Genomic DNA, 24,697 nt, shown 5'->3' with positions numbered 1-24,697 from the left:
CTGGATAAAAAAATTAAAAACATTAATTGCTTTTGAATTTAGGTTTGTAATTTATTTAGTATACTATATTTTGGTATCTAATCTTTAATTAGACTTGCTAGATAATGTAATTTAAAAATCAAGTAAAATTGGGTTAAATTTGGGTTGACCCGAACCCGGCTAATATCAGGTCATTTTTAGGTCAAAATAACCTGATTTAAACCCAAATAAATAAATCGGGTCAAATCAAGTTATTTTCGGGTTGACCCGAACCCGAAAATATTAGGTTCAAGTTGGGGTTCTCAACCCGATAACTAAAATGGATCAGGTTCGGTTTGGAAGGTAGCTGACCCGAACACGAACCCGACCCGACCTAATCCGTTTGCAAGCCATACCTAACCAGCCACCTCCCCCTTTCACCTGAAACCACCACCCCCCGTTTCCAATCCCCCCTTTGACCCTAATTTCTTGCTCCCCCTCCCCTTCATTTCTTCAATTCCGGGGCCCCCCTTCCCGAAACCAACCTCCCTAAAACCCCAACCTACCCGGAAACTGCAAAACCACCTCCGCGAAACCCTAACCTACCGAAAATTATGGTTGCATGAATGGGAAGTGGAAGGGGACCGAAATCGGAAAGGGGAAAGGGAGGAGGGAATGAAATCGGAAAGGGGAAGGGGAGGGAGGTGTGAAATTAGGAAGGGGAAGGAGAGGGGTGGCTGAAATAAAATTGAAAAAGGGGAAGGGGAATCGCAAAAGAGAAAGGGGAGAGGGCTGAAATCGGAAAGGGGAAGGAGATGGGTGGCCTGAAACAGAAAGGGGTAGGGGAGGGAGTGGTTTTCGGTGCGCGATGGTCTGGTGGGGGAGGTGGTCCGATGGAGTTGGAGGTCAGCCGAGAAGGGATAGGTAGTGAGGATTTTTTTTTTAATTTCAGTTTTTTTTTTTAAAAAAAAAATTTAAGTTATTTAAATTTTTTTTTTTAATTTAAAATCATTATTATTTAAGAAAAATGTTTTTAAGAAGTTTTGACCAATCAAAATGTGACAATTGTAACTTGTAAAACAGGTCACCGATTTTTTGTTCCCTTTATAGCAGATAGGCATCAAAGGTGGTATTATTTTGAAACAAACAAAAGGTTGTTCAATTTATGGAAGATGGCTGAAAGGTTGTATTATTCACGGCAAATTTTCCTATAAGATATTAGGGTATCTTTCTCACAACTTCGTGGTTCATTTTCTGTTGTCATTTTAGGTCTAAGCGAGACCCCTATTTATAAGTGTAGGAATATGGGTTAGGTTTAAGAGGCATCGCGTCAGGTGGTGAGCGCAACATCAAAAGTCTCCCTTGCCTAGTGAGTGCTATTTTTAGAGTCGAGCCCGCGTTCGCCGATGAGCGTAACTTTGAGTGTCGCGCTCGCCATTTGCTATTTTTTTTAATGTTCGAATTGTCGTCCACCAAAGCATCCAAAACTTTTGCTCCCGAACTCAGAATAAGACAAATGATCTATCGTTAGAATAATCTGGACGTTTAACTTCCAACCCAACTAAAATTAGGTCAAAATCTTTTTTTTAATTTTAAGGTATTACGTACTAAAATTGTGCAAGGGTGTCGGTCTTGGGTCAAGCTTATTATTTTGTTCATATATCTTTCCTTTTCAATCGAAGTTGGGCTTATGATATGTCGTAGGAAAGCTTATGGAAAAAGATAGCCATCTATATAGGTCTCACATAAAAGGTTTGTATATCCTTTTGGCCCAGGCTTTACAATGGAAGGCCTTTTTTACCTAAGCTTTTGACGCGTTTTGGTCTGTTATTAATCCAGGTTAAACATGTGTTAGCATATTTTAGGACTAATTAATAAGTTGATCAAGCTTTAAAATAGGTTTAGGTTAAAATGGGGTTTCATCAGATCACCTTATGTCTATCGAAGTTCATAAACACTCCAACATTGATCTAGCCTGAAAAGCGAGTTTTTTGTTAGATCATCGCACTTTTGAATTGGGACAAGAAATCAAAAGTAGATATTTACACTAGGAAGTGTCGTCATAAGGTCTCCTTGATTTCTCACCTTTGTGCCAAAAGGTCATGCCAAATTTCCGAGTTTAGATTATCCAAATTCCATATAAAACTTTCCAAGAACCAAAAAATGATTAGCGCCCTTCCAATGTGAAGCATCCATGCCTCCTAAATAGAAAATTTATCAAGCACGCACCCAATGCATTTGATCGAAGATAGTTTAGTTTTATCAAAAGTAGATATCTACACTAGGAAGTATCCTCCTAAGGTCTCCTTAATTTCTCACCTTTGCGCCAAAAGGTTATGCCAAATTTCCGAGTTTAGATTATCCAAATTCCATATAAAACTTTCCAAGCACCAAAAAAATGACCAGCGTTTTGGGTAAAAAAATTACCCCAACACATGGCTAAATCCTATAGTGACACGTGGCCCAATTAAAGGGAAACACGTGTCCCAATAGGAAGAAGACACGTGGCAAAATATAAGGGCACCTAAAAGAGAGAAGGCCTCCTTACATCAGGAGGCTCAAATCCCAAGAAAGGCGCCATAACGGCACCCCCAAAAGATACGTGTCTCCCTCTCATTTAGCGGCCAATCAGTGCAATCCTTTTTAGGGCACCAACCCTAGAATGCACACATTCCCACCCCTATAAATACCCCAATCATTTATGATGGGAGGGGTGAATTGAGACATCTCATTCAAGGCATATTAAATTGCTCTAACTTCTCTCTACTTTCTCTCTCTAAAATAATTTCATTTTCCGATCACTAACTTGATCGTCGGAGGCGAATATTCCGTCAAATGAAATATTCGTTATTTTGCAGGTGTCTGCGACTGTCTCGTTATATTCACGACTTTTAACCGGAGGGATTCCAAAAAAAAACCCCGAAACACTTGGCGCCGTCTGTGGGGATACACGTCTAAAATGGGTAAAGATGGTCAAACACCCGGTCCCGGTCAGGACTGACATGTAGAGAATATTGAGGTTACTATCAACAACAACGATCCTCTAACCGCCTCATTCCATGAGGCTGAGAATCCTTCTATGACGGCCTGCTCTTTGCAAGTTGCTTTTGCTAAGCTCCGAAAGGAGTTTGAGGGCAGGATACCCTCTTCTTCCGGATAGCCGCCCAGGATACATGGAGAGGGTACCAAAAAGAAACCCCATGCCAAGGCAGCCAATACTGAAGATGCGGGAGCTACTCCGTTCAAGAGGCAGCCGAGGTCCCTAAGGGTGCCTCGGGCGATTGGTCAAAGCTACTTCAGAAGTCGAAATCGGCTGGGGGACAGACCAGACAACCTCTGAGGCTGCCAAATGAGTCATCCTAGCGCTTCAAGGATACTAGAGACTACCTTCGGCATAAGGAGTAGGAGCTTGCCCGGTCCAATTACTTGGATACTACTTCCACCCCCACCATGCCGGATGAATCGTCACACCATACCCTCTCCAAGCATACCAGCTCGGCAAAGACCAGCATGATTCAAGCTCATTATACTTAAACTCCAATTCCTTTATCTCATCCATCTTAGTTTCAAATGCCCCACAATTATGGTGCAATTTTGCCGCCTACTCCCCTAGTGTACGGGCAGTAAGGGCAATATGGCCATCCGTACGACCAGGTAGCTTACCTGGCCTCACTAGCCGCTTAACCTCAGCCCATTGATTAGAAAATTCACTTGTTGACTCTTGGTGACAAGCCGCCTCCGTTTTCTCAAGAAATTCTTAACTTCCCCTATCCAGTTAGGTTTAAAGTTTACTTGTAGGTGCATATGATGGTACGGGCAACCCCGAAGATCATATCTCCTCGTACAGAAATCTAATGTATTTTTAAAATTTAGATGATGCCACTTAGTGCAAATGCTTCCCGGACACTCTCAAGGGTGTGGCTTAAGACTGATTCAATAGTTTACCGGCTAGATGCATCAACTGTTTTACAACTCTTAGTCTGTTGTTTGTTGGAAACTTCTCCTACAATATACCATCCCGAAAGACTAGTCTTAACTTGGCGACCATCGTCCAAGGGAAGAAAATGGGGTTACGTTTGTACGTTCAAAGGTTTAACATGGAAAAAGCACAAATTCAAAACCTGCCGGATGAAATGGCCTACTCGGAGTTTCTTTGAGGTTTAAGGCACAATGGTTTCAAATTTGACTTGATCAGGAAAAAGATTCGGACATACGCAGGTGTTCTGCGGGGGGGCGAATCATATATAGAGGTAGCAGATTTCTGTACGCTTACAAAAGCAGAGGAACCGGCCAAGGGCACCGAGAAGAAACTTTCTTCTCAGCAAGACTCGGCCGGCAAAAAGAAAGAAGGAAACAACAAAAGAAAAGAAGTTTGGGTGGCTGATGGCCAATAAACCAAGTCCAAGAAAGCCAAAACGTACGAACCACAGTGTGAGTATAACAAAGACTTTTATTCAATCTTGTTGGAAATCAAGGACAAGTTTGAGCTTAAGAAGCCCTAGCCTTTGAGAGGGGTGGACTAGTACTGCAACAAGAACAAGTATTGCCATTACCACAAGGATGTGGGGCATGATACGAACGAGTACAATAACCTGAAAAGGTTGTTGGACAAGCTGGCCGAGAAGGGCATGCTCAACTCGTATGTTTAGAAGTCTAAGTTCACCTACTCTTGGACGGACAACAAATCCGAGAAAAAGAAGGTGAAGAAAAATGATGATAATGATGGGAATAGCACAAAATTAGGGTTTGTGGCCATTATTTCAGGCGGCCCAACCATAAAGAGAATCAAGGACGATGAAAGGCAAATGGGGAAAGTGATGCATGCTGAGAATGTTAAGGTAGAGTCGTTTCCCAAAGTGACTATCTGCGAGATGGACAGAGGCAAGATTAAAGCTCCCCATAATGATCCAATGGTGTTCATCCTTAAAGTTGCCAACCTAAAGGTTGGACGAGTGTTGATAGACACAAGTAGTTCGTCCAATATAATCAGCCTAGATTTCTTGAAGAATTTGATGCTTTCGAAGGATGCTCTGAAAGATATCTCCTATCCGTTTGTTGGTTTTAGAAGGAGCATTATCCATCCAGTGGGATAGATATACTTGGTTGTTCACTTCGATCCGAGAAAAAAAGGAAGGGACATGGTCTTCCGCTTCCTAGTTGTTAAGGAGCTCACCTGATGTAATGTTATCATTGGCCGACCGACGATGATTTCGGCAAAGGCAATAATCATCCCTCACTTAATATTGATGAAGTTTGAACGGTCGAACGGGAGAATAAGATCCATTTTGGGAGACCAAGTAATGGCAAAAGAGTGTAATCAGCTGGCCGTGAACCCCACATCACTCGGACATAGTAGGACGTTTGAGCAGAACTCATAAAGAGGGTTACTCCAAGCACAGCAGGTCGGCAAAAAGCGCAAGTCAATCAAGAAGGAGTAGGAATAGCAAATAATGAATTTCGGCCAGCCAGAAGAGTTAAGGTCGCAGCCGGCCGGCGATCTTATGGACATAGTGTTGGACCTGGACTAGCCTGATTGGACGGTCAAGGTTGGCACTATGGCCATAGACTTGCTTGGAGATGACATAGTAAATTTGTTAAGAGAGTTCAAGGATTTGTTTGCGTTCAAAGTGCATGAGATGCCGAGTATAAGCCCAGAATTGGTCGTACACTGGCAGTGAGTCCAGCCGTGAGGCATGTCCAGCAGAAGATGAGAAATCATGGCAAAGAAAAGAATTAGGCGGCCGAGGCCGAAGTAAAGAAATTGTTAGACACGGGTTTCATTTGGCAATGTCATTACCTTGATTGGGTGGGTAATGTAGTTCTGGTCAAGAAGCCGAATGGAACTTGGTGGATATGTGTTGATTAAACTGATCTCAACAAGGCATGTCCAAAGGACAACTTTCCCTTACCCAAAATTGACCGCCTAGTCATTTTAACGGCCGAGCATGCCTTGATGAGCTTCATGGATGCCTATTCTAGATTTCACCAAATTCCTTTATGGGAAGAAGATTAGGAGAAAACAACTTATGTGACTGAGTAGGAGTTATATTGTTACATAGTCATGCCATTTGGCCTGAACAATGCCCCAGCCATATTTTAGAGACTTGTGAATACAGTCTTCAAAGGTCAGATCGGCCGGAACATGGAGGCTTACATTGATGATATGATTGTTAAATTAAAAAAGTCGGCAGACCATCTGAGTGACCTCCGAGAAACGTTTACTGAACTCAGACGGCATAAGATGATGTTAAATCGAAAGAAGTGTGTCTTTGGTGTTGAGTCTGGTAAATTTCTCGAATTTTTTATCGATCAGCACGGCATTGAAGCTAACCCTGAGAATATCCAAGCGGTCTTAGACATGAAATTGCCCAAAACCATAAAAGAAGTGTCAAGATCGGGGGATAAGTGTCGCTACTTTTCTCAAAGAATAAAAAAAAAGCTATGTTCGAGTAGACTGAAGAGGCCGAAGAAGCCTTTATCCAGTTGAAGAATCATTTACATACTCTCCCTTAGCTTATAAGTCCATTCAAGGATGAGAAGTTGTACATGTACCTTGCAATCTCTGATCACTCCTTAAGTGTCGTCCTTCTTGTCGAAAGGGACGACCATTAGATCCCTGTGTATTTCATTAGCCATGTGTTGCACAATGTCGAACTTAGGTATCCACCCATTGAGAAGTTTGGCTTGGCATTATTCATGTCATCAAAGAAACTAAGGCCATATTTTCTTGCTCATTCAATTGTGGTCTATACAGACCAATAGTTAAAGAAGTTGTCCGCAACACTGGAGGCTAGTGGTCGAATGCTTAAATGGGCCTTAAAATTGAGAGGGTTTTCACATTTCATTTGAACCTAGGAAAGCAATCAAGGGTCGAGCCTTTGCAGATTTTTTGGCTGAAATGACACGGCCAGACAAGTAGCCGGCATGGGATCAGATATGTGAAGTGTTTGTTAATGGGAGTGCAACAGTGACCGGGTGTGATGCTGGTATTATTTGTCTATCTTCGGAAGGAGATAATTTTGAGTATGCTTTGAGATTTCGGTTCCTAAACTCTAACAACGAGGCCGAGTACGAAGCCCTCCTGGCCGGTCATAGAATGTGTAAGGCGGCCGGGGCAACAAAAATTGATGCTTGTTCGGACTCTCAGCTGATAGTCAGCCAGGTGAACGGTGACTACGAGGCTAGGGAGCCGACCATGATGAAGTACCTCCAGATGGTAAAGGAAGAGGCCAAGGGCCTAAAAAATTTCACGTTACAACAAGTCCCCCGGTCAAAACTAGCCTCTCCAGCATCATGTGATACTCCGAGATCTATGTTCTAGAAAATGAAGGAGAAACGGAGCATTGATGTCGAGAGCTCCACATGGATGGACAGAATTATCTCCTATCTCAAAGATGGAGTTATTTCGAACGACCCAAAGGAAAGCTGGGTGATTAAGAAGACGGCGGCATAATTTGAACTTAAGGGGGAAGTCTTGTTCACAAAATCATTTGTTAAACCTTATCTGAAGTGTGTTACTCCCAAATGGGGGCAAGAAGTTCTAGACGACCTCTATCAAGGCCATTGCGGATCACATATAAGCGGATGAGCCTTAGCTGAAGAGGTGGCCCATCTTGGGTATTTCTTGCCGAGCATGAATTTAGACGCCAAAGAAATGGTGAAAAAATGTGACAAGTGCCAGAGATTAACAACCCTCATACACCGGCCAGCCAATAGCCTATCAGCCATAAGTAGTCCACTCCCTTTTGCCAAATGGGGCATGGACATCTTAGAGCCGTATACTCCTATACCAAGGCAGCGGCGGTACGTGTTAATAGCATTTGACTACTTCACAAAGTGGGTAGAGGCCAAGGTCGTCCGAGGAATTAAGTGGAAAGATGTATCTGCTTTCATCTGGAAGAACATAATCACACATTTTGGTGTCCCACAGTCAATGGTGTTCGACAATGGGCCACAGTTTGAGACCGACCATCTCAGAGATTGGATTAGCGACAAGGGCATTGCACATTGCTTTGCTTTGGTCGGCAGGCCAAAAGCCAAAGGCCAGGTGGAAGCTTATAACAAGTTGAATTCCAATGGCATTAAGCTGAAGCTTGAGAAAGCAGGCGGTCTGCGGGCTGATGAGTTGGTTAATGTGTTATGGTCAATTCGAACAACAGTCAAAGGGTCAATAGGAGAAACCCCATTCTTTCTAGTTTATGGTGCTGAGGTCGTGCTCCCAATTGAAATGTACAACCCCACTCTTCATGTGATGTTATTTGATGAATCGGCCAATGTGGAGGCCATGTAGACTGTCTTAGACTTTCTTCCAGAAGCTAGGGGAAATGCGGCGCTTAGATAGGAAATATATTCTCTGAGAATGACAAAGGTATATAATCGATAAGTTTCAAAGCGGCCGCTTAAGATGGGGGTTCTGGTATTGAAAAAAAAAAGAAGCGGTAGGCCGAGCAAAGGAAGATGACAAGTTAACCCCTAATTGGGAAGATCCCTACCGAATTAGTGAAGAAGTATGAGATGGTATCTACCGTCTCAAAGCCTTAGACGGTTGTTCTATTACTCATACGTGGAATACGGACAATCTCAATAAATATTATGCATAAAGTTTTTTATACTTAGCCAAAAAGTTGTAAATACAACTAGGTCTAGCGTCCGAGCTATGTAATTAAAGTCGTATGGCCAGAACAATGTAATTTTGACAAAATTAATGAAAAAGTCAAACATTGTTATTAAAGTTTCTATCGCTTCTATATTGCGTTCAACTAACAAATATTAAGCAGAAATGCCGCCCAAAATGAAAACGAATGTTGCTACCAAAATAGCAGCTCGGCCCCCTAATTGGGCAAGGTTGAATGGCCGGGAGAAAAACCCGACAAGGCCTCTCCCATCCTAGGAATTCGTCCCTCAAATGGGGCAAGTGTGAAAAGTCGGGAGAAAATCCTAACAAAGGTCTCTCCTAGCAAAGAAACTCGGCCACAATGGTCAAATTGCTACTCAATTCATCTGTCCATAAACCTAGACGAACGGATAAGAAATAGGGTGACCCAAAATTGTCTAAGGGAAAGGGCATGCCTAAGCTTCCTAAGCGTTACAAATACTTAGAAATTATTAGGTTGAGATCATATTTGAAATTTCATGAGTACGTCTAAGAGATAGTATCAAAGAACGACTCGGCATAGGCAAATGTTAGGCCAAATAAAACGCATGCATACTTAAAATTCATTCGGCACTTGCCTAGTCCAAGGGAAATCATTATTATGATTTGATCAACTTAGTAGTCCTCATACCCTTCAAGGTATAAAATCCACTAAGTTAATCAAATCAGTATATGTTCATTCATTCGTACGCAGAAAACGCATAATAAAGGCATGAAAGTTGCAAAAATATGCTAAGTATGAATGAAGAGAAAAAAGAGAACTAGCATAAAACAAAGCCTCTTAAACATGCGGCAAATTTGAAACTGTTATAATACAAAACCGCTTAAGCGACAGAAATGGAAATTGTTCGAAGCAAAAAATATAAAGCTTAAACATAAACAATTGTACGAAAAAACAAGAGCTCTTCACTCGTCCGACCCCTTGCTACCATCCTCCTTGTCCGAATCATCTCCCTTGGCCGGCTCTTCCTCCTCCTTTTCATCATCATCATCATCATTGTCTGCATCGCTTTGAGAAGGGGAGGGAGTTTTCACAAACTAGGGAGCAGGCAGCCCGACAGCGGCAAACTCCTCCTTGAGGGAGACGTGGTTCAACCGCCGGACGAAAGCCTCATGATAGTATGACACTTTACTAATGTCGAACATCATAGTGAATGCCTCTTTAAATTAATCCTGGAGCTTCTTCTCAGCCGATTGCTCAATCTCGACCATCTCTTGAGGAGTGATCAGCTTGGGAGCCTTGAGTTGCTCTCTCAAGTCCTCCACCTCCTTTCTAAGACGTTCGATCTCCTGTTTGAGTTCGTCCGCCCCCTTCAGAGCTATCTCAAGAGCAAGGCGGCTGGTCTCAAGCTCGGCCTTGAGCTTCTTGGAGGCGTCAAAGCCTTTCTTCCAGTGAGAGGCAATGGAGACCGCCTCATCTCTTTCTCTCTTCAGGGCCTCGCGAGCAAGCCATTCCTACTTAAGGGCATCGCCTAGTCTTACGATGTCCTCATTTTTCCCGGCGGACTTCTCGCTCAATGCATTGAGGGCTGCCTTGTGTCGGATCTCCACCTAGGCATTTCGATCACTTGACCTTACTGAAGAATTAGCTCTATAATAATTCTGAACCCTCTATCAGAATAATACACTTGTTGGAAGGACACCATTCCTTTCAATCTCCTACTTGTCCTTCCGGACAAGTGTGCATACAGTGTATAGCCCATTTCCTATGTCACTTAATATCTCTTCGTGAACTATAAGGTAAGATTCATCGTCATCCTTATTACGTTCAGAAGTGTTTCTCGATCTCCGAGTTCGACTGTCAATAAGCAGATGATTTCTAAAATCCATCTGAGCACGGCCATGCATTTTCACAGTCTCGCTCTTCGAGCGGCCTTGTAAACAACAAATTCATGTTCCCTATTATTAATAGGGGGACATTCCCAATCTTGTACTGTAAGTTTCACTTACAAAGAGGACCTAATCTCCCGAGCTTTCCCGTTATGATCCCCAGTTACGGCAGACGTTAGGCAACATCAAAGAGACTAGTGCTCAAACAAGAAAACTTCACAATACTCATGGTCGAGGAAATAAGTTCCGATAGCCATAATGAGAAATGTACTTATGACGTTTTAAATCTCTTAAATGTACTCATGGTCGATCCGGTGCAGTTCCAAACCGACACCTGTGCAAATGATTTATGACTACTATGTCCTTGCCGCACAAGAAACGGTGCTGTAAATCATACGACACACTAATCTTCAGTGGTCATTAATTGTCCATCAGTTAAATGACCTTGATTAGGGATAATTTTCGATTTAAATATTCAACGTTCACTTAACAGGTGTTTCTTTATCCAAGACATGGTCTTGAGACCCTGTTTTGAATATTTCCATAAATCGAATGGACTCATTATTTAATTCTAAACCACAATTAAATAGCAATGGAGTGAATAGAAAATATATAATTCATTACTCCATAAATGAATGGTTTCAATACAGTGTCTTACATTAAAACGACCAGTTTAATTAAAACACATGTACAGGGAATTTCAAAGCCAATCTCCAACGTGCTTGATTCCCATTGCCTTAATGTGCTTGTCGTGTTTCACTTGAGGCAGAGATTTAGTCAAAGGATCGGCCACATTATCATCCGTTCCGATCTTACAAATTCTGATTTCACCTTTGGATTTCCATTCCCTTATCATGTGAAATCGCCTCTGGACATTTTTGAGCTTCTGGTGCTCTCTTGGCTCTCTAGCCTGAGCGATAGTTCCATTGTAGTCAGAGTAAAGGTCTATCGGACCCTTGATGGAGGGTACAACACCAAGTTCACTGATGAACTTGCGAATCCAAACAGCCTCCTTAGCGGCTTCTGAAGCAGCCAAGTATTCGGCTTCAGTTGTAGAGTCTGCAGTGGTGCTCTGCTTGGCACTCTTCTAGCAAAACGCTTCTCCATTTAGGCAAAATATGTACCCTGACTGTGACTTGAAATCGTCTCTGTCAGTCTAGAAGCTAGCGTCGGTGTAACCTTCAACAACCAGGTCTTTGTGGCCACCATAAACCAGGAATTTATCCTTGCTCCTTTTCAGGTACTTCAGGATATTCTTGGCCGCAATCCAATGCGCCTCTATTGGGTTTGATTGGTATCGGCTCGTAGCGCTTACAGCATACGATACATCTGGCCTGGTACATATCATGGCATACATGGTCGACCCAATTAGCAAAGCATATGGAATCTGATCCATTCTCTCTTGCTTAACAGGTGTATGTGGACACTGTTTCTTGCTAAGAGTCACGTCATGGGACATGGGTAGGTGCCCTCTTTTGGCATTCTCCATGTTGAATCGTGCCAGTACTTTATCAATGTAAGTACTCTTGCTCAATCCAATCATCCTCTTAGATCTATCCCTATAGATCTTGATGCCCAATATGTACTGTGCCTCTCCTAAGTCCTTCATTGAAAAGCACTTTCCCAACCAGCCCTTTACGGACTCTACTAATTTTGTGCTGTTTCCAATGAGCAGTATGTCATCGACATATAGGACTAGGAATGCGATTTCACTCCCACTGACCTTGTAGACACAAGACTCATCTGGATTCTTGTTAAAACCAAACTTGCTGATGGCTTCATCAAATCGCAGATTCCAACTTCTACTTGCCTACTTCAGTCCATAAATGGACTTCTTAAGCTTGCATACCTTACCAGCATTGCTTGGATCAACAAAACCTTCTGGCTGTGTTATATATACAGTTTCTTCCAAAATCCCATTCAGGAAGGCGGTTTTGACATCCATCTGTCATATTTCATAATCGTAATATGCAGCAATCGCTAAGATAATCCGGACAGACATTAGCATTACAACAGGTGAAAAAGTTTCATCATAGTCAATCCCGTGGATTTGTCTATAACCTTTTGCCACCAATCTAGCTTTGTATATTGATACATTTCCATCTTTGTCTGTCTTCAGTTTGAAGATCCATTTGCAACCGATGGGTGTGTAACCCTCAGGCAAATTTACCAAGTCCTAGACTTGATTTTCAGACATGGAGTCCATCTCGAATTTCATGGCCTCTTGCCATTTAGCAGAGTCGGGGCTCGTCATAGCTTGTTTGTACGTCCCTGGCTCATCACCATCCATAACTAGGATGTCCTGATCATCGGTTAAGACAAACCAAGGTATCTGTCTGGTTGAGATCTTAGCCGTTGCTATCTACGAAGGGTAATGGGTTGAGCATTTACATTGTCTTTTTTATTCTGACCAATTCTTCTCAGCTGCTTCCAAAGCACTTAGATTGTTAGTTTTATCAGGTTGACATTGTTGCTCGTCCTCTCGAACTTCGTCAAGTTCGATTTTCCTCCCACTTGTCATTTTGGAAAGGTGTTCCTTCTCCAAAAAGACACCATCACGAGCAACAAACACTTTGTTCTCGGATTTATTGTAGAAGTAATACCCTTTGGTTTCTTTTGGGTATCCCACAAAGAAACACTTGTCTGATTTGGGGTGAAGTTTGTCCGAAATTAATCGTTTGACATATGCTTCGCATCCCCAAATCTTGAGAAAAGACAACCTAGGAGGTTTCTTAGTCCATAATTCATATGGAGTCTTTTCAACAGCTTTTGACGGAGCTCGGTTCAGTGTTAGTGCCGCGGTTTGTAGCGCATGTCCCCAGAAAAAGATAGGAAGTTCACTAAGACCCATCATTGATCGAACCATGTCTAACAAGGTTCGATTCCTTCGTTCGAATATAGTACTAGAAAACAGGCCATTTTTGACGGAAAAATTCCGTCGGAAACACCCTGAATTCTGTCGGAAAACACTGTTCCGACGAAATTTCCGTCGGAACGCGTTGTCGGAAGACCCTTTGTAGGAAAAACGACCATTTCCGTCGGAATTTTTGTCGGAACAGTGTTTTCCGACGGATTATATCTTGTCGAACCCTAGTTTGACTAGAATCGTAAGTCCGTCGCAAGCTTACGACGGAAACTTTTTCGTAGGAAGCTAAACTCCTTCCGACGGAAACTTTTTCGTAGGAAGCTAAACTCCTTCCGACGGAATATTCCGTCGGAGTTGGTATTTCCAACGGAATTTTCCGTCAGAGGTGGTATATTTTGACGGAAAATTCCGTCGGAAAAGCAAATTAAAAAAAAAAAAAAAAGAAAAAAAGCCCACACCAGCCCCACCCAGACCCACCACCGCCACCTGCCCACCCCACAAAACCGGACCACCACCCACCTCCCACCCACCCCACACAGACACCCAAATACACCCACCACCCCACACAGACCCCCCTGACCCCCCATACACAACAAACCACCACCCACCCACCCACCCCACACAGACCCCCCATCACTACTACATTTTTTATCTAATGCAACGGTACAAAATAGCTAATACAACGGCTAATTTTACACCGTTGTATTAGACAAGGCTAATCTGTTGTATTACACTAAAACAGGGCTAATACAACGGTTTATACTAACCGTTGTATTAGATAAACTAATCTGTTGTATTAGATGAGCTAATCCAACGAATTATTCTTCTAACACAACGGATAGTGTTCCGGAAATTTTTTTTTTTATTTTTCAGTTGGAGCTAATCCAACGGATCACTATAGCTAATCCAATGGATCAACCCCAATTACTAATAAAAAGAAAAAAATAATAATACCTAATACAACGGATGAGTAAAAAAAAAAACCGGGAATGCTGAAATATTAGAGCCAAAAATGAAATTGAAAAATGAAATTGAAACCCCAATTCCCAAACTTCTCAGCAGTCTTCCTTCGTTCTCCTCCCTCACTGCTGCTCGTTCCTTCGTACTCTTCCCTCGCTGCTGCTCGTTGCTTCGTTCTCCTCCCTCGCCGCCGCCGTTGCTTCGTTCTCCTTCCTCGCCGTTTCGTTTTGCTGTGCTCGAATCTCTATCTGAGGTAGGTTGATTTTGTTTTGTATTTAGTTTTAGTTTGAACCTTGCATGTGGCTGATTGCTCGAATCTTTGGATTTAGATTTGTTGATTTGTTCGAATGTTGCATGTGGCTGATTGCTTGCTTGAGGGTGGTTGTTGGGGTGGTTTTTCGATTCATGAACCCTAATTTTTTTTGGGGGTTTATTTGGGAATACTTGACATATACCTGTTGAAGTTAGCTGATTTTTGTTGTGAAATTTTAGTTATCTCCCATTGAATGTCACCAATGAAAAGTCCTTTGTGAAATTTTAGTTAGCTGATTTCTTTCCTTTGTTAATTAGCTTCGCGAACTGCTTCACTCCTTCAGAAACCAGTTTTTCCAACACTTCTTTAAACATTGCTGAAACTACCATCTCTACAACTGCCATACTTGCTTTTCTTCTTTTTTTTTTTTCTTTCTTTTAGAATAAAGTTGAAAACTTCAAAAAAATTAATGAATGAAATGAAAGGTTCTGTAAGTTTTGGGGGTTTAGAATGGAAACAAGCAGAGAACTGAATTATTAGTATTGTGGAAAGAAGTGGAGAATTTGGTCAATTTTTATTAGTACTACTGCCACATCTAAAGTGAAATGTTAAAGAGCGAAAACAAGTGGAGAACTGAATTATTAGTATTGTGGAAAGAAGTGGAGAATTTTCTTCGAAGGTTATTTTTTTGCATCAGTGCAATGTTCAGCCTGCAGCTACGGATGTTCTCTATTCGTGGTGCATTACTCCCATTTTATAATGTGAAGAGCAATTTCAATGCTGCCGTGCTTTTCCGGGTCTAAATATATGTCAACTAGGAGTGACATGACTACCTGTTTAGAAGAAAATAGACATGACTTCCTGTTTGAAACACTACCTTGGTGGAGTCTCTTTTTTAGTTTCTGTTTGTTTCTTGATTACGACTGAGGGTATGCCTTTACCGGTGGAGTCGTATCAATGTAGACCTCTCCACACTCCCATCAAAACTGTAATAGGTACTACTTAGTGGCTGTTGTTGCCATTGTTGATTTTGTAATATGAAGTCATCTATCTTTTAAGTGCTTAGTAATTTTGTGGGATGGACTTAAATTCGACATCTAACATAGACACATAGTTTCTTTTCTGGAGGAAAAACCTGAATTTAGACTCACATTTCTATCAATTGAGGAATGATGATTTGGAGGTGCTTGATAGGTGCATTTCTGTTGTAGTTAGAACATTCAGTCAACATCAAATATCTCTTTCCCATTTTTCTTAGAAACCTGAGGATTGCATGAGCAGATATCTATGATCATAACAGGCTAGCAGAAATGGGTTATCTCCACACTAACATGATCTGCTAATTGATTTGTGCTGCGAATCCCTGTGTTGTAGCAAGTATCAACACCTAAGTGATTGATTTGCTAGCTAACCGCAACCCTGTGTGCTGTTGTTACACCTAAGTGATCCATTCTCTAACTAAGTGATCCATTCGGAGAAACTACTTCACTTTTTGTAAATTAGTTCAGTAATTGTAGTTTCATACTCTTGAGAGGATATGATAAGTGCATATTTGAATTTCTAAGCGTAAGTGAACAACTAAACTGATTACTGCATGCTTGTGTCTGATTTTCATCTAATTTTGTTACTGTCTGATAAGTGCATATTCAAACTAGCTTTCAGTCATTTGTATTTTGATTCTAATTGTGTTGTACTCACATTTCTCTATCTTCACAAATTGGATATGGTTAGCTCACCTAGCTGACATGCAACATAAACACACACACACATACATGTTGGCATTTATTGCATAAGCCTGGTATTGCTCTGATAAATTGATGGTATTTCCAGTGGTGATCTTTAAGCTTCAGTGATGAATTGGTTTGAAAATCTGTTGGCCTTCAGGCCTTGTTCCATTTGTGAAGTTGTTGTGTCATGTGATCCCTTTGCACAGTTTACATTGTGACATACCCTCTCGCCAATTTTGGCATACTTACCAATTAGCCTTTTGTGCCTTGGTGCTCTGTAATGAGTGTAATCTGTTCTTGTGTTGCTATGAGCAAACTTTTTATGACTTGTTGACATTGTGGCGGGAGCTTGGTTTTAGTTACTTTTTTCCTGCTGTTTGACTTTCTAATGCTGGCATGTTATCTCAGTGGTGCCTGGAAGGATTTGGAACTCAAAGAATACAACTTTAAAGCTAAAGGTCTTCCACCTGAAAGTGGTCATTTGCATCCCTTACTCAAGGTTAGGCTGCTTGTTCTATTTCCCTAAATTCTCTTTTGCAGGGGTAGTTTTTAAAGCATTTCCATTTGGTTGCAGCAATTTGTTATTTAGTTGAAATGCAACTTATTGGCTAATTTGAAATTTTGAATTGGATATCTGCATGTTATGGATGTTTGTACTATTGTTATAAATAATTGCTGATTGTGGTTAGAACTCTCAAAGGCCAACTTTTTTTTTACAAGTTCCAACCAGGAAATGATATTGGAATGAGCACATGCTTAACCAGTCTGCTTGAAATTTGTTATTTCTGTCATCATTCTGGTTATGCCGATTGCAGTTTGGGTTTGTTTATCAACTTACAATGGGGGATGTTGTGTGAGATCGCTAGATGTCGCAACTGTTATAGAATTGGAAAAAAGATCCATTTATTCTATTGCTTCTTTAGGACTTCTTAGATTAGTTCTTCATCTAAGGTTGTTGGTGGCAATGAACATCTGATTGATTCTATGCATTGTTATTTGCTATGCTTGACAGCAAGGATGATGTGTGCCTGTGTTGGATTTGTGAACTAGTCATGTGTTGAGTGTATGTTGTGGGTGGTGTTGTCTACTTTTCTTTGGTATTGATGTGCATAGTATGCTTTTGCATGTGACCTGTGTTGTGTGCGTTTAGTTAGCATTTGATCTTCAAAGTCTGCTTACATGTTACTTTCTTTTTTTGGGTCTTGTATTCAATGTAATTTTAAACTGGCCCTGTTTTTGTGGAATGTTACGATGTTTTTTTTGATGCAAATAATGTTTTTTTTTTGTAATTCTTTTGGATTTAAGGCCCTTGGATTTAATGAAGAATGGACAGTATGTAATTTAAGTCCGACCTGTGGGTGCAACGTTGTTCCCTTGGCCACCATTAATTTTTTGTGTTTAAAGCTCTCTAATCTTTACTTATGTAGGGAATATGTGTAAAACCCAATTAATGTCTATAACTCTGTATCCTGTCATTAATTCTGAGTTTGCTTACACACTATATTAGTATAGGCTAGCTTGGTGTTCATCTTGTGTTTTGGTAATTTTCCTGCATTATATGTTAGCTGTTTGACAATAACACTCCCTTATCTAGAAGGGGTGTATTTAGTGCCTGGGATAGAGTTATATAGTTCATTAATAACCTTTGTGCTGCACCTCCACGAGAACACCTCCATGAAAAATAATGAGAGTTGTACAGGTTATGTGACTTTATCCTTTGGCACCTATTTACACTGTTAATTTCTATTTTTACCCTAAGGAATGGAAGGTGGAACTAATAATTGGTAAATGTTTGCCAAATGGAGCGATGAATATGAACAAGGAGTCGACGAATATGTCAAAAGGGCTTTTGCTATTAAGTCTCAAGGAAATCAAATTTGTTGTCCATGTCAAACTTGTCATTATCAAAGAAACATCAAGTCAATTGTCCTCGAAAAGGAAAAAACATCGAGGACGAACAATACTCCACAGAGTTCACGCACGTTCAAGAGAGGAGCGTCCTGTGATTGTTCTGAACTCATTAGGTCAGTCGTTGGACCTACTAAGGAGATTGTGCAAGAGTTCAAGTTTTTTCTGGGAACAGTGGCAAGGGATTCCGAACTTGCACCGCTTAACTACAGAAATTTTCCTAGCCTACCGACACTTGATAAGATATTGGATTATGTCCAGGTAGTATACAATGATACTGTTGCATTACACGTACACCTCCACACGTTACTGATGTTTTAGCTTGAACAGGAGAAGTATATGGTCCCCCATGCCGGGTTAAATTGGGTGATGGATGCTGTAAATAGTTGGAAATATTATAAATGCCAAATCAAGAAGAAACACTTCTATGCATATGATACGGATGATTTAAAGTGGGAACATTATCCAGATACAATCTCCGATCAGATGTTCCTAGATCTTCTACAATATTGGCATACCGATGAGGCGAAGGTACTGTATATTGATTCTAATCTAATTCTCTCGAATAATTTTATCTAATATGTGTTTAATTTTGAATTAAATGGTGGTTTCCGATTTTCCCTAGGCAATTAGCCAAAGCAACAAAAGCAATCGTCTAATGTTAGATGATATGCACACTTTGGGACGCAAATCATATGCTATTTTACGCCATGAGTTGGTAAGTACATTTTTTAAAATCTAAATTATAGGCATGTTGCATATATTTTTATTATTCTAATTTCATATATTATGATTCACATATATATAGCAACAACAAGATCCCGACAAGAAAGAACCTTCTCAAGCAAAGGTTTACAAGGAATCAAGAAAAAGAAGTGCTGAAAGGACATACATTAGCAGCTTTGAAAAAGCAAAAGAGAATATTGTGAGTTATTCGATAATTAGTAACATTGTACGCCTAAATATTGTTAGTTATTCGATAATTAGTAACATATTACTATGTTTGCCTAAACAGGACAAAATTGATGCTTTGGAGTCAGCACAATCACAAGAAGATGGTAATGTATGCAATGACCCTTACAGTGAAGTGATTCCACCTCCTAAACGCAAAAGTCGTTTGCATCTATGTGGCTCGGGTGTGAAGAAGAGTGATTTGAAGAACAAAGATACAAAGTCAAATTACATACTCCCGGAGGAATTCCTGGTAGGCATAAAAACACAATTAGTCCAAGAAATTGCACCTACCATCACCGCTGCAGTTTTGGATTCGATTCGCGAGGTGAACCCTGGGATTAATCTTGTGGTTCCTAGTACTCTACAGCAATTGACTCCGCATGATGCATCTAGTGCACCAAATCGAAATACTGCCCAAAGTGGACAATCTTCAAAATCATTTAATCAGGTATAATCTGCACTTCTCTGCTCTAAACTTTAATTTCTAAACTTCCCCTGACTGCTTGCTTGACTGCTTGACTGACTGACTGACTGCCTGACTGATTGACTGACTGCTTGCCTGCCTGACTGACTGCCTGCCTGCCTGCCTGACTAAGTAACTGACTGACTGACTGCTTAACTTGCCTGCCTGAAAGCTTGCCTGCCTGCCTGATTGCTTGCCTGCTTGCTTGCCTACCTGCCTGACTGACTGAAAGCTTGTCTTCCTGCCTGACTGCTTGCCTGCTTGCTTGCCTACCTGCCTGACTGACTACTTACCTGCCTGACTGAAAGCTTGTCTGTCTGCCTGACTGCTTGCCTGCTTGCTTGCCTACCTGCCTGACTGACTGCTTACCTGCCTGACTGAAAGCTTGCCTGCCTACCTGACTGCTTGCCTGCTTGCTTGCTTACCTGCCTGCCTGCCTACTATAGAAGGGGCTGGCGTAGTTATGCTGAGTTTGCCCATATAGACGCCTCATAAGTTGCATCATTCCACTCCTTATCTCCCTCTAGCATTCCCCGAGCATAACAATCAGGTGTGCGATAATTAATGTCGTATGCTGATCACATTATGCTGGATCTTGTCTCCCATGTGAGACATCTAAAATGCCTTAACTTCTATTTTTATCTCTTTGATGTATTAAATCCTGGAAGTGGGTTTCCATTTTGATAACTTGGATTCCTGAGGAATCTCATAAAACCTTTATCTTTGGATGATAGTCAGTCTCTCCCCTTTTATTTATCTTCCAATATTCAAGATGACTTCTTTCTGTCAGAAAGTAATCAATCTCTCTAAGTAATTCTTAGCCTGGGATGAAGCTTTGTTTTATCCCAAGGGGGCCGAGGCCCTTGTAAAAATACTATACTGCATACAAGTATTGCTTAAATCTTTACAGCATTCTACATTAATATGTTCCTGGTATTTAACAACTTCGAGCTGTTTAAACATAGCATTATCTCAAACTGTTGATATAGCCTTTTGATGTCTTTTGTTTGTTTGATTCCACTTACCATTGGATGTGGAAAACTGTTAAAATTATGATATCTTGCCAAGGATGTCTGATTTTTGTTCTCTTATTGTATATTTTGTACTTTAATGACTGATTTGTGTGTTGTTGTGCGTTCTTTAATTTCCCCAATTGGTGTTATTGTTGTTGGTATTGTGGCTTATGCATTACTTTTTTTACTTAGGTGGTTGATGACGATGAGCTACCCCAGGATGAATGAAGTAAGGACTAATGTTGATTTTATGTATCTATTGCAACTTCTAGAGAGCTTTCAAATTAAACGTTTGTTAATTAATTAGCTAGTGAACTTTTATTTATAATTAGTTAGTATTGACACTTCGTTTACTTTTGTAATGCAACGAATATATATTATATGTACTTCGTTTATTTTGCAATGCAACGAAGATATATTATATGTACTTCATTTATTTTGTAATGCAACGAAAATATATTATATGTACTTTGTTTATTTAAATTATAAATATACTAATATAATTTATATTTATTATTATAGACTTAAAAAAAATTTACCTAATACAACGGTTTTAAAAAAACAAAAAGAAAAAAAAAAGGGTCTAATACAACGGTTTTTTTTTTTTTTTTTTTTAAAAAAAGGGGGCTTATACAACAGTATTAAAAAATAAAAAAATAAAAAATAAAAAAAAGGGGGCTAATACAACGGATGTAAAAAAAAATAAAGGACCTAATCCAACGGATTGGGCGAAAAATCCGTTGGATTAGGTAGATACCTAATACAACGGATTCATCAATCCGTTGGATTAGGTCCAATTATTCCCAAAAAAACAAAAGGGAACCTAATCCAACGGATTGAAGAAACCGTTGGATTAGGTATCTACCTAATCCAACGGATTGCTCAATCCGTTGGATTAGGTCTATTTAGTCGTTGTATTAGACCTAATCCAACCCTTGCAAATGTGACGGTTGGTAACCGTTGTATTAGGTCTAATACAACGGTTTTTGACACCTAATACAACAAAAAAAGCCATTGTATTAGCTCTTAAATGTAGTAGTGCATACACCCACCACCCCACACAGACCCCCCCCCCCCACACACACACACAGCAAACCATCACCCCACCACCCACCCACCCCACACATACCCACCACCACCCACAAATAAAACCAAATTAACCCAAAAAAAAAAACAAATTCACCCAAATAAACGCAAAAAATCAAACAAATTAATCAGAAAATTAAACAACGAAAATCAGAAATTAAACAACCGAAATAAACTAAAAAACAAAATTATATTAACACAATTTATTTAAAAAATACCGAAAATTCAAAAAACCGAAAATTATACAACGAAAATCAAAAAAATTATATAATTACACAATTATAATTACATTCAAATTGATGTTGCTTGTTGATGATGTTGCTTGTTGCAGTTGATTGTTGTTGTTGCGACCCCCTTTTGTTGATTGTTGTTGTTGTAGAAGAGGAGATCACAGAGGAAGAGAAGAGGAAAGAGGAGAGAGAAAGGGAAAAGATCGAGGAGAGGAGAGGAGATCAGAGAAGAAGAGGGAGGAGGAGAGAAAAAGGGAGAAGATCGAGGAGAGGAGAGGAGATCAGAGAAGTAGAGGAAGAGAAGAGGAAGGAGGAGGGAGAAAGTAAGAACATGAGAGGAGAGGAGAGAGATAGGGAAAAGAGGCGGAAGGGGAGAAGATTAGGGTTCCCAAATCTTAGAAATGTCCGTTTTTTTTTATATATTAGAAAGTTCCGACGGATTTATATTTAGGTTTTCCGAGGGAAAATTCCGTAGGAAAATTCCGACAGATTTAAATTCCGTAGGAAAACTAACTTTCCGACGGAATATTCTGTCGGAAGCCTATTATTCCGAGGGAAATAATTTCCGTCGCAAGGATTCCGAGGGATTTTCCATCGTAAGGAACCGTTTCCGACGAAAATTTTCGACAGACCCTAATTCCGTCGGAAAGTTCGGATTTTCCAACGTAATTTAGGTCCGTCGGAACGATTCCCTCGGAAAACGACCTATTTCTAGTAGTGATACTCCGTTCCATTGAGGACTTCCGGGAGGTGTCAGCTCTGAAAGAATACCATTTTCTTTCAAGTGATCATCGAATTCATGGCTCAAATATTCGCAACCTCGATCCGATCGAAGTGCTTTAATTTTCTTGCCAAGTTGATTCTCAACTTCTCTCTGAAATTCTTTGAATTTCTCAAAAGATTCAGATTTATTCGACATTAGGTAGACATAGCCATATCTACTAATGTTTGTTGACGAAGGTGAATTCTTAGTGGTCTTAGTTTAAGTAGTGGTATCAACTTTTGTCTAATCATATGTCAAAATCATGCAATTTTCATTGAACATATATTTGCAAGACAATTTTGAAACAACCATTGTCAAAGTCTTACATTCAAAATAACTAGGTGTCCAACACCATAGATCGATCATAGTATGTTCAAAAGCATGATGAAACTAAGATTAGTTTAATTACATGTCATAGACAAAATAGTGCATGCAAGCACGACCGAAAAACCATCTTCGTCGTCTACTTTTCCTTGCACGTACACTTGATAAGCTTCTCACTTGGTCCCTGACAAGGCAACATAAAGTGAGTCATACTTGGTATCTAATAATACCTATGATAAGCTTAATTCACAAATGTTTAAGGAAGATACCTGAGGCAGATGCTCCATTCCTCTCCTCCTTTTGAAAGAGCTTGCATTCTCTCTTGTAGTGACCTTGCCCACCACAATAGAAGCATCGCATCTTTGCCTTGACCTTCTTGAACTCCCTTCTCCTTACTCTCAAGGGCCTCTCGGTCACTCCATAAACGGTGGCTCGGCTAAGTAGTTGCACCACCTCCATTAAGGAGCGTGTCTCCCTTCCCGCAGCTATATGCACTCTAAGTGCATCATAGCCCGAGTGGAGCGAAGCAAGCAAGATATGCCTCGCCATCTCATCCTCCAATGAGATTCCGACAAGCTACATGTGTTTGAAGTGCCTAGTCATTCCAAGCACATGAGGTCGGAGGGGCATGTCGGGTCTCAATTTTGCATTGTAGACCTTTGTCCAAAGCCGACGCCTTTCCTTAACAAGACAACCCACATTCGGTGGCTTTATCTTCATGTTTGAGAGTGACCTAGTTAAATCAAACACGAGTCCATCATAGTTGCCATTGTCACTCTTGGTGACTCTTACATTGAATATGTCCTCAAGGGCTTTGAGGAACATGTCCAGAAGGTAGGAGGAAAGGCTTTCCTTCCAATCTTCTATGATGGAATTGGCCATGAGTCGTGAGACTTTCTTGCAGTTGGAAGACCATTCTTCATGAGCCTCATCGGTCATGACCCCCTTAAAGAAGAAGCTTGGAATGGGAGTGTCAAGAGTGTACTCCAAGGAACAATTTCGAAGAGTTTTCCTGAGTTCCTCCTCCCACTCCTTGAAGTTGACCAAGTTAAGGCCAAATGCCAACTTGTTGGGGAGTTTCGGGCACATAGAATTGTATTTTGAGTTACTTGCAGACATTGTTCTACAATTGAAAGAATTTGAAATGAAAAACCATTCATATAATCAATAAGTTTGAAATTTAAAAGCGTTCATGCAAATTTTCAATCTTATTGAGCATTTTATCCACGCATTAATATTGTCCCTTTAGGCGAGAATAAAATGATTCCGAGATCCTAAAGATCAAGAAATGGTTAAGCATGCTTTGGCTTATATTAACATTAAATATCTTAAGGTAAGCAATCTAATTGCTAATAGCTCTAAGCTACTCTCGGTTTGATAAAATGTCGCATCTAATGCATTCTTGACATTTTATCTCTTTTACCACGACATCTAAGGACTCCTTACTGATATCGATCGTTGAGCTTAACCAAGACAACTTGTATACCTAGTATACCTTACGTTCCTAGGGAAGTAGTGATGCCTCGCTTTAGCGTAGCCCATCACATACGCGCATTAGTTCGGTAAGTGTTGTTCTTGGAACGACAAATTTTAGCTCAATATTTTAAGGGACCTAGGGTTTCTATGTTGGTTGATTTAAGTGAACTTAACTAATCATCGCAACATTTGAAATCCTAGACATGCATCTATCATTCAAATATATATATAAC

At 40.5% G+C, this 24,697-nt stretch overlaps 1 protein-coding gene across 2 annotated transcripts; it reads left to right on the top strand.

Annotated features, from left to right (window-relative positions):
* Nucleotides 1-14,320: 14,320 nt before the first annotated feature.
* Nucleotides 14,321-21,000, top strand: LOC110694514. 2 transcript variants are annotated; one of them, XM_021871704.1, is made up of 8 exons: nt 14,321-14,520; nt 16,656-16,746; nt 18,007-18,416; nt 18,486-18,686; nt 18,781-18,873; nt 18,964-19,080; nt 19,171-19,557; nt 20,778-21,000. In XM_021871704.1, exons 3-8 carry the CDS (start codon nt 18,036-18,038, stop codon nt 20,811-20,813), a joined length of 1,215 nt encoding a protein of 404 aa, XP_021727396.1. In that variant the 5' UTR covers nt 14,321-14,520; nt 16,656-16,746; nt 18,007-18,035; the 3' UTR covers nt 20,814-21,000. The 2 variants fall into 2 exon arrangements, with proteins under 2 accessions (XP_021727396.1, XP_021727397.1); XM_021871705.1 differs by having other exon boundaries at nt 14,321-14,524.
* Nucleotides 21,001-24,697: the final 3,697 nt, after the last annotated feature.

This window comes from Chenopodium quinoa, unplaced genomic scaffold, assembly GCF_001683475.1.
Source record: "Chenopodium quinoa cultivar QQ74 unplaced genomic scaffold, ASM168347v1, whole genome shotgun sequence".
Lineage (NCBI taxonomy): Eukaryota > Viridiplantae > Streptophyta > Magnoliopsida > Caryophyllales > Amaranthaceae > Chenopodium > Chenopodium quinoa.
The sequence above is the reverse complement of the archived record's forward strand: the minus strand, read 5'-3'. Positions and strand labels throughout refer to the sequence as shown.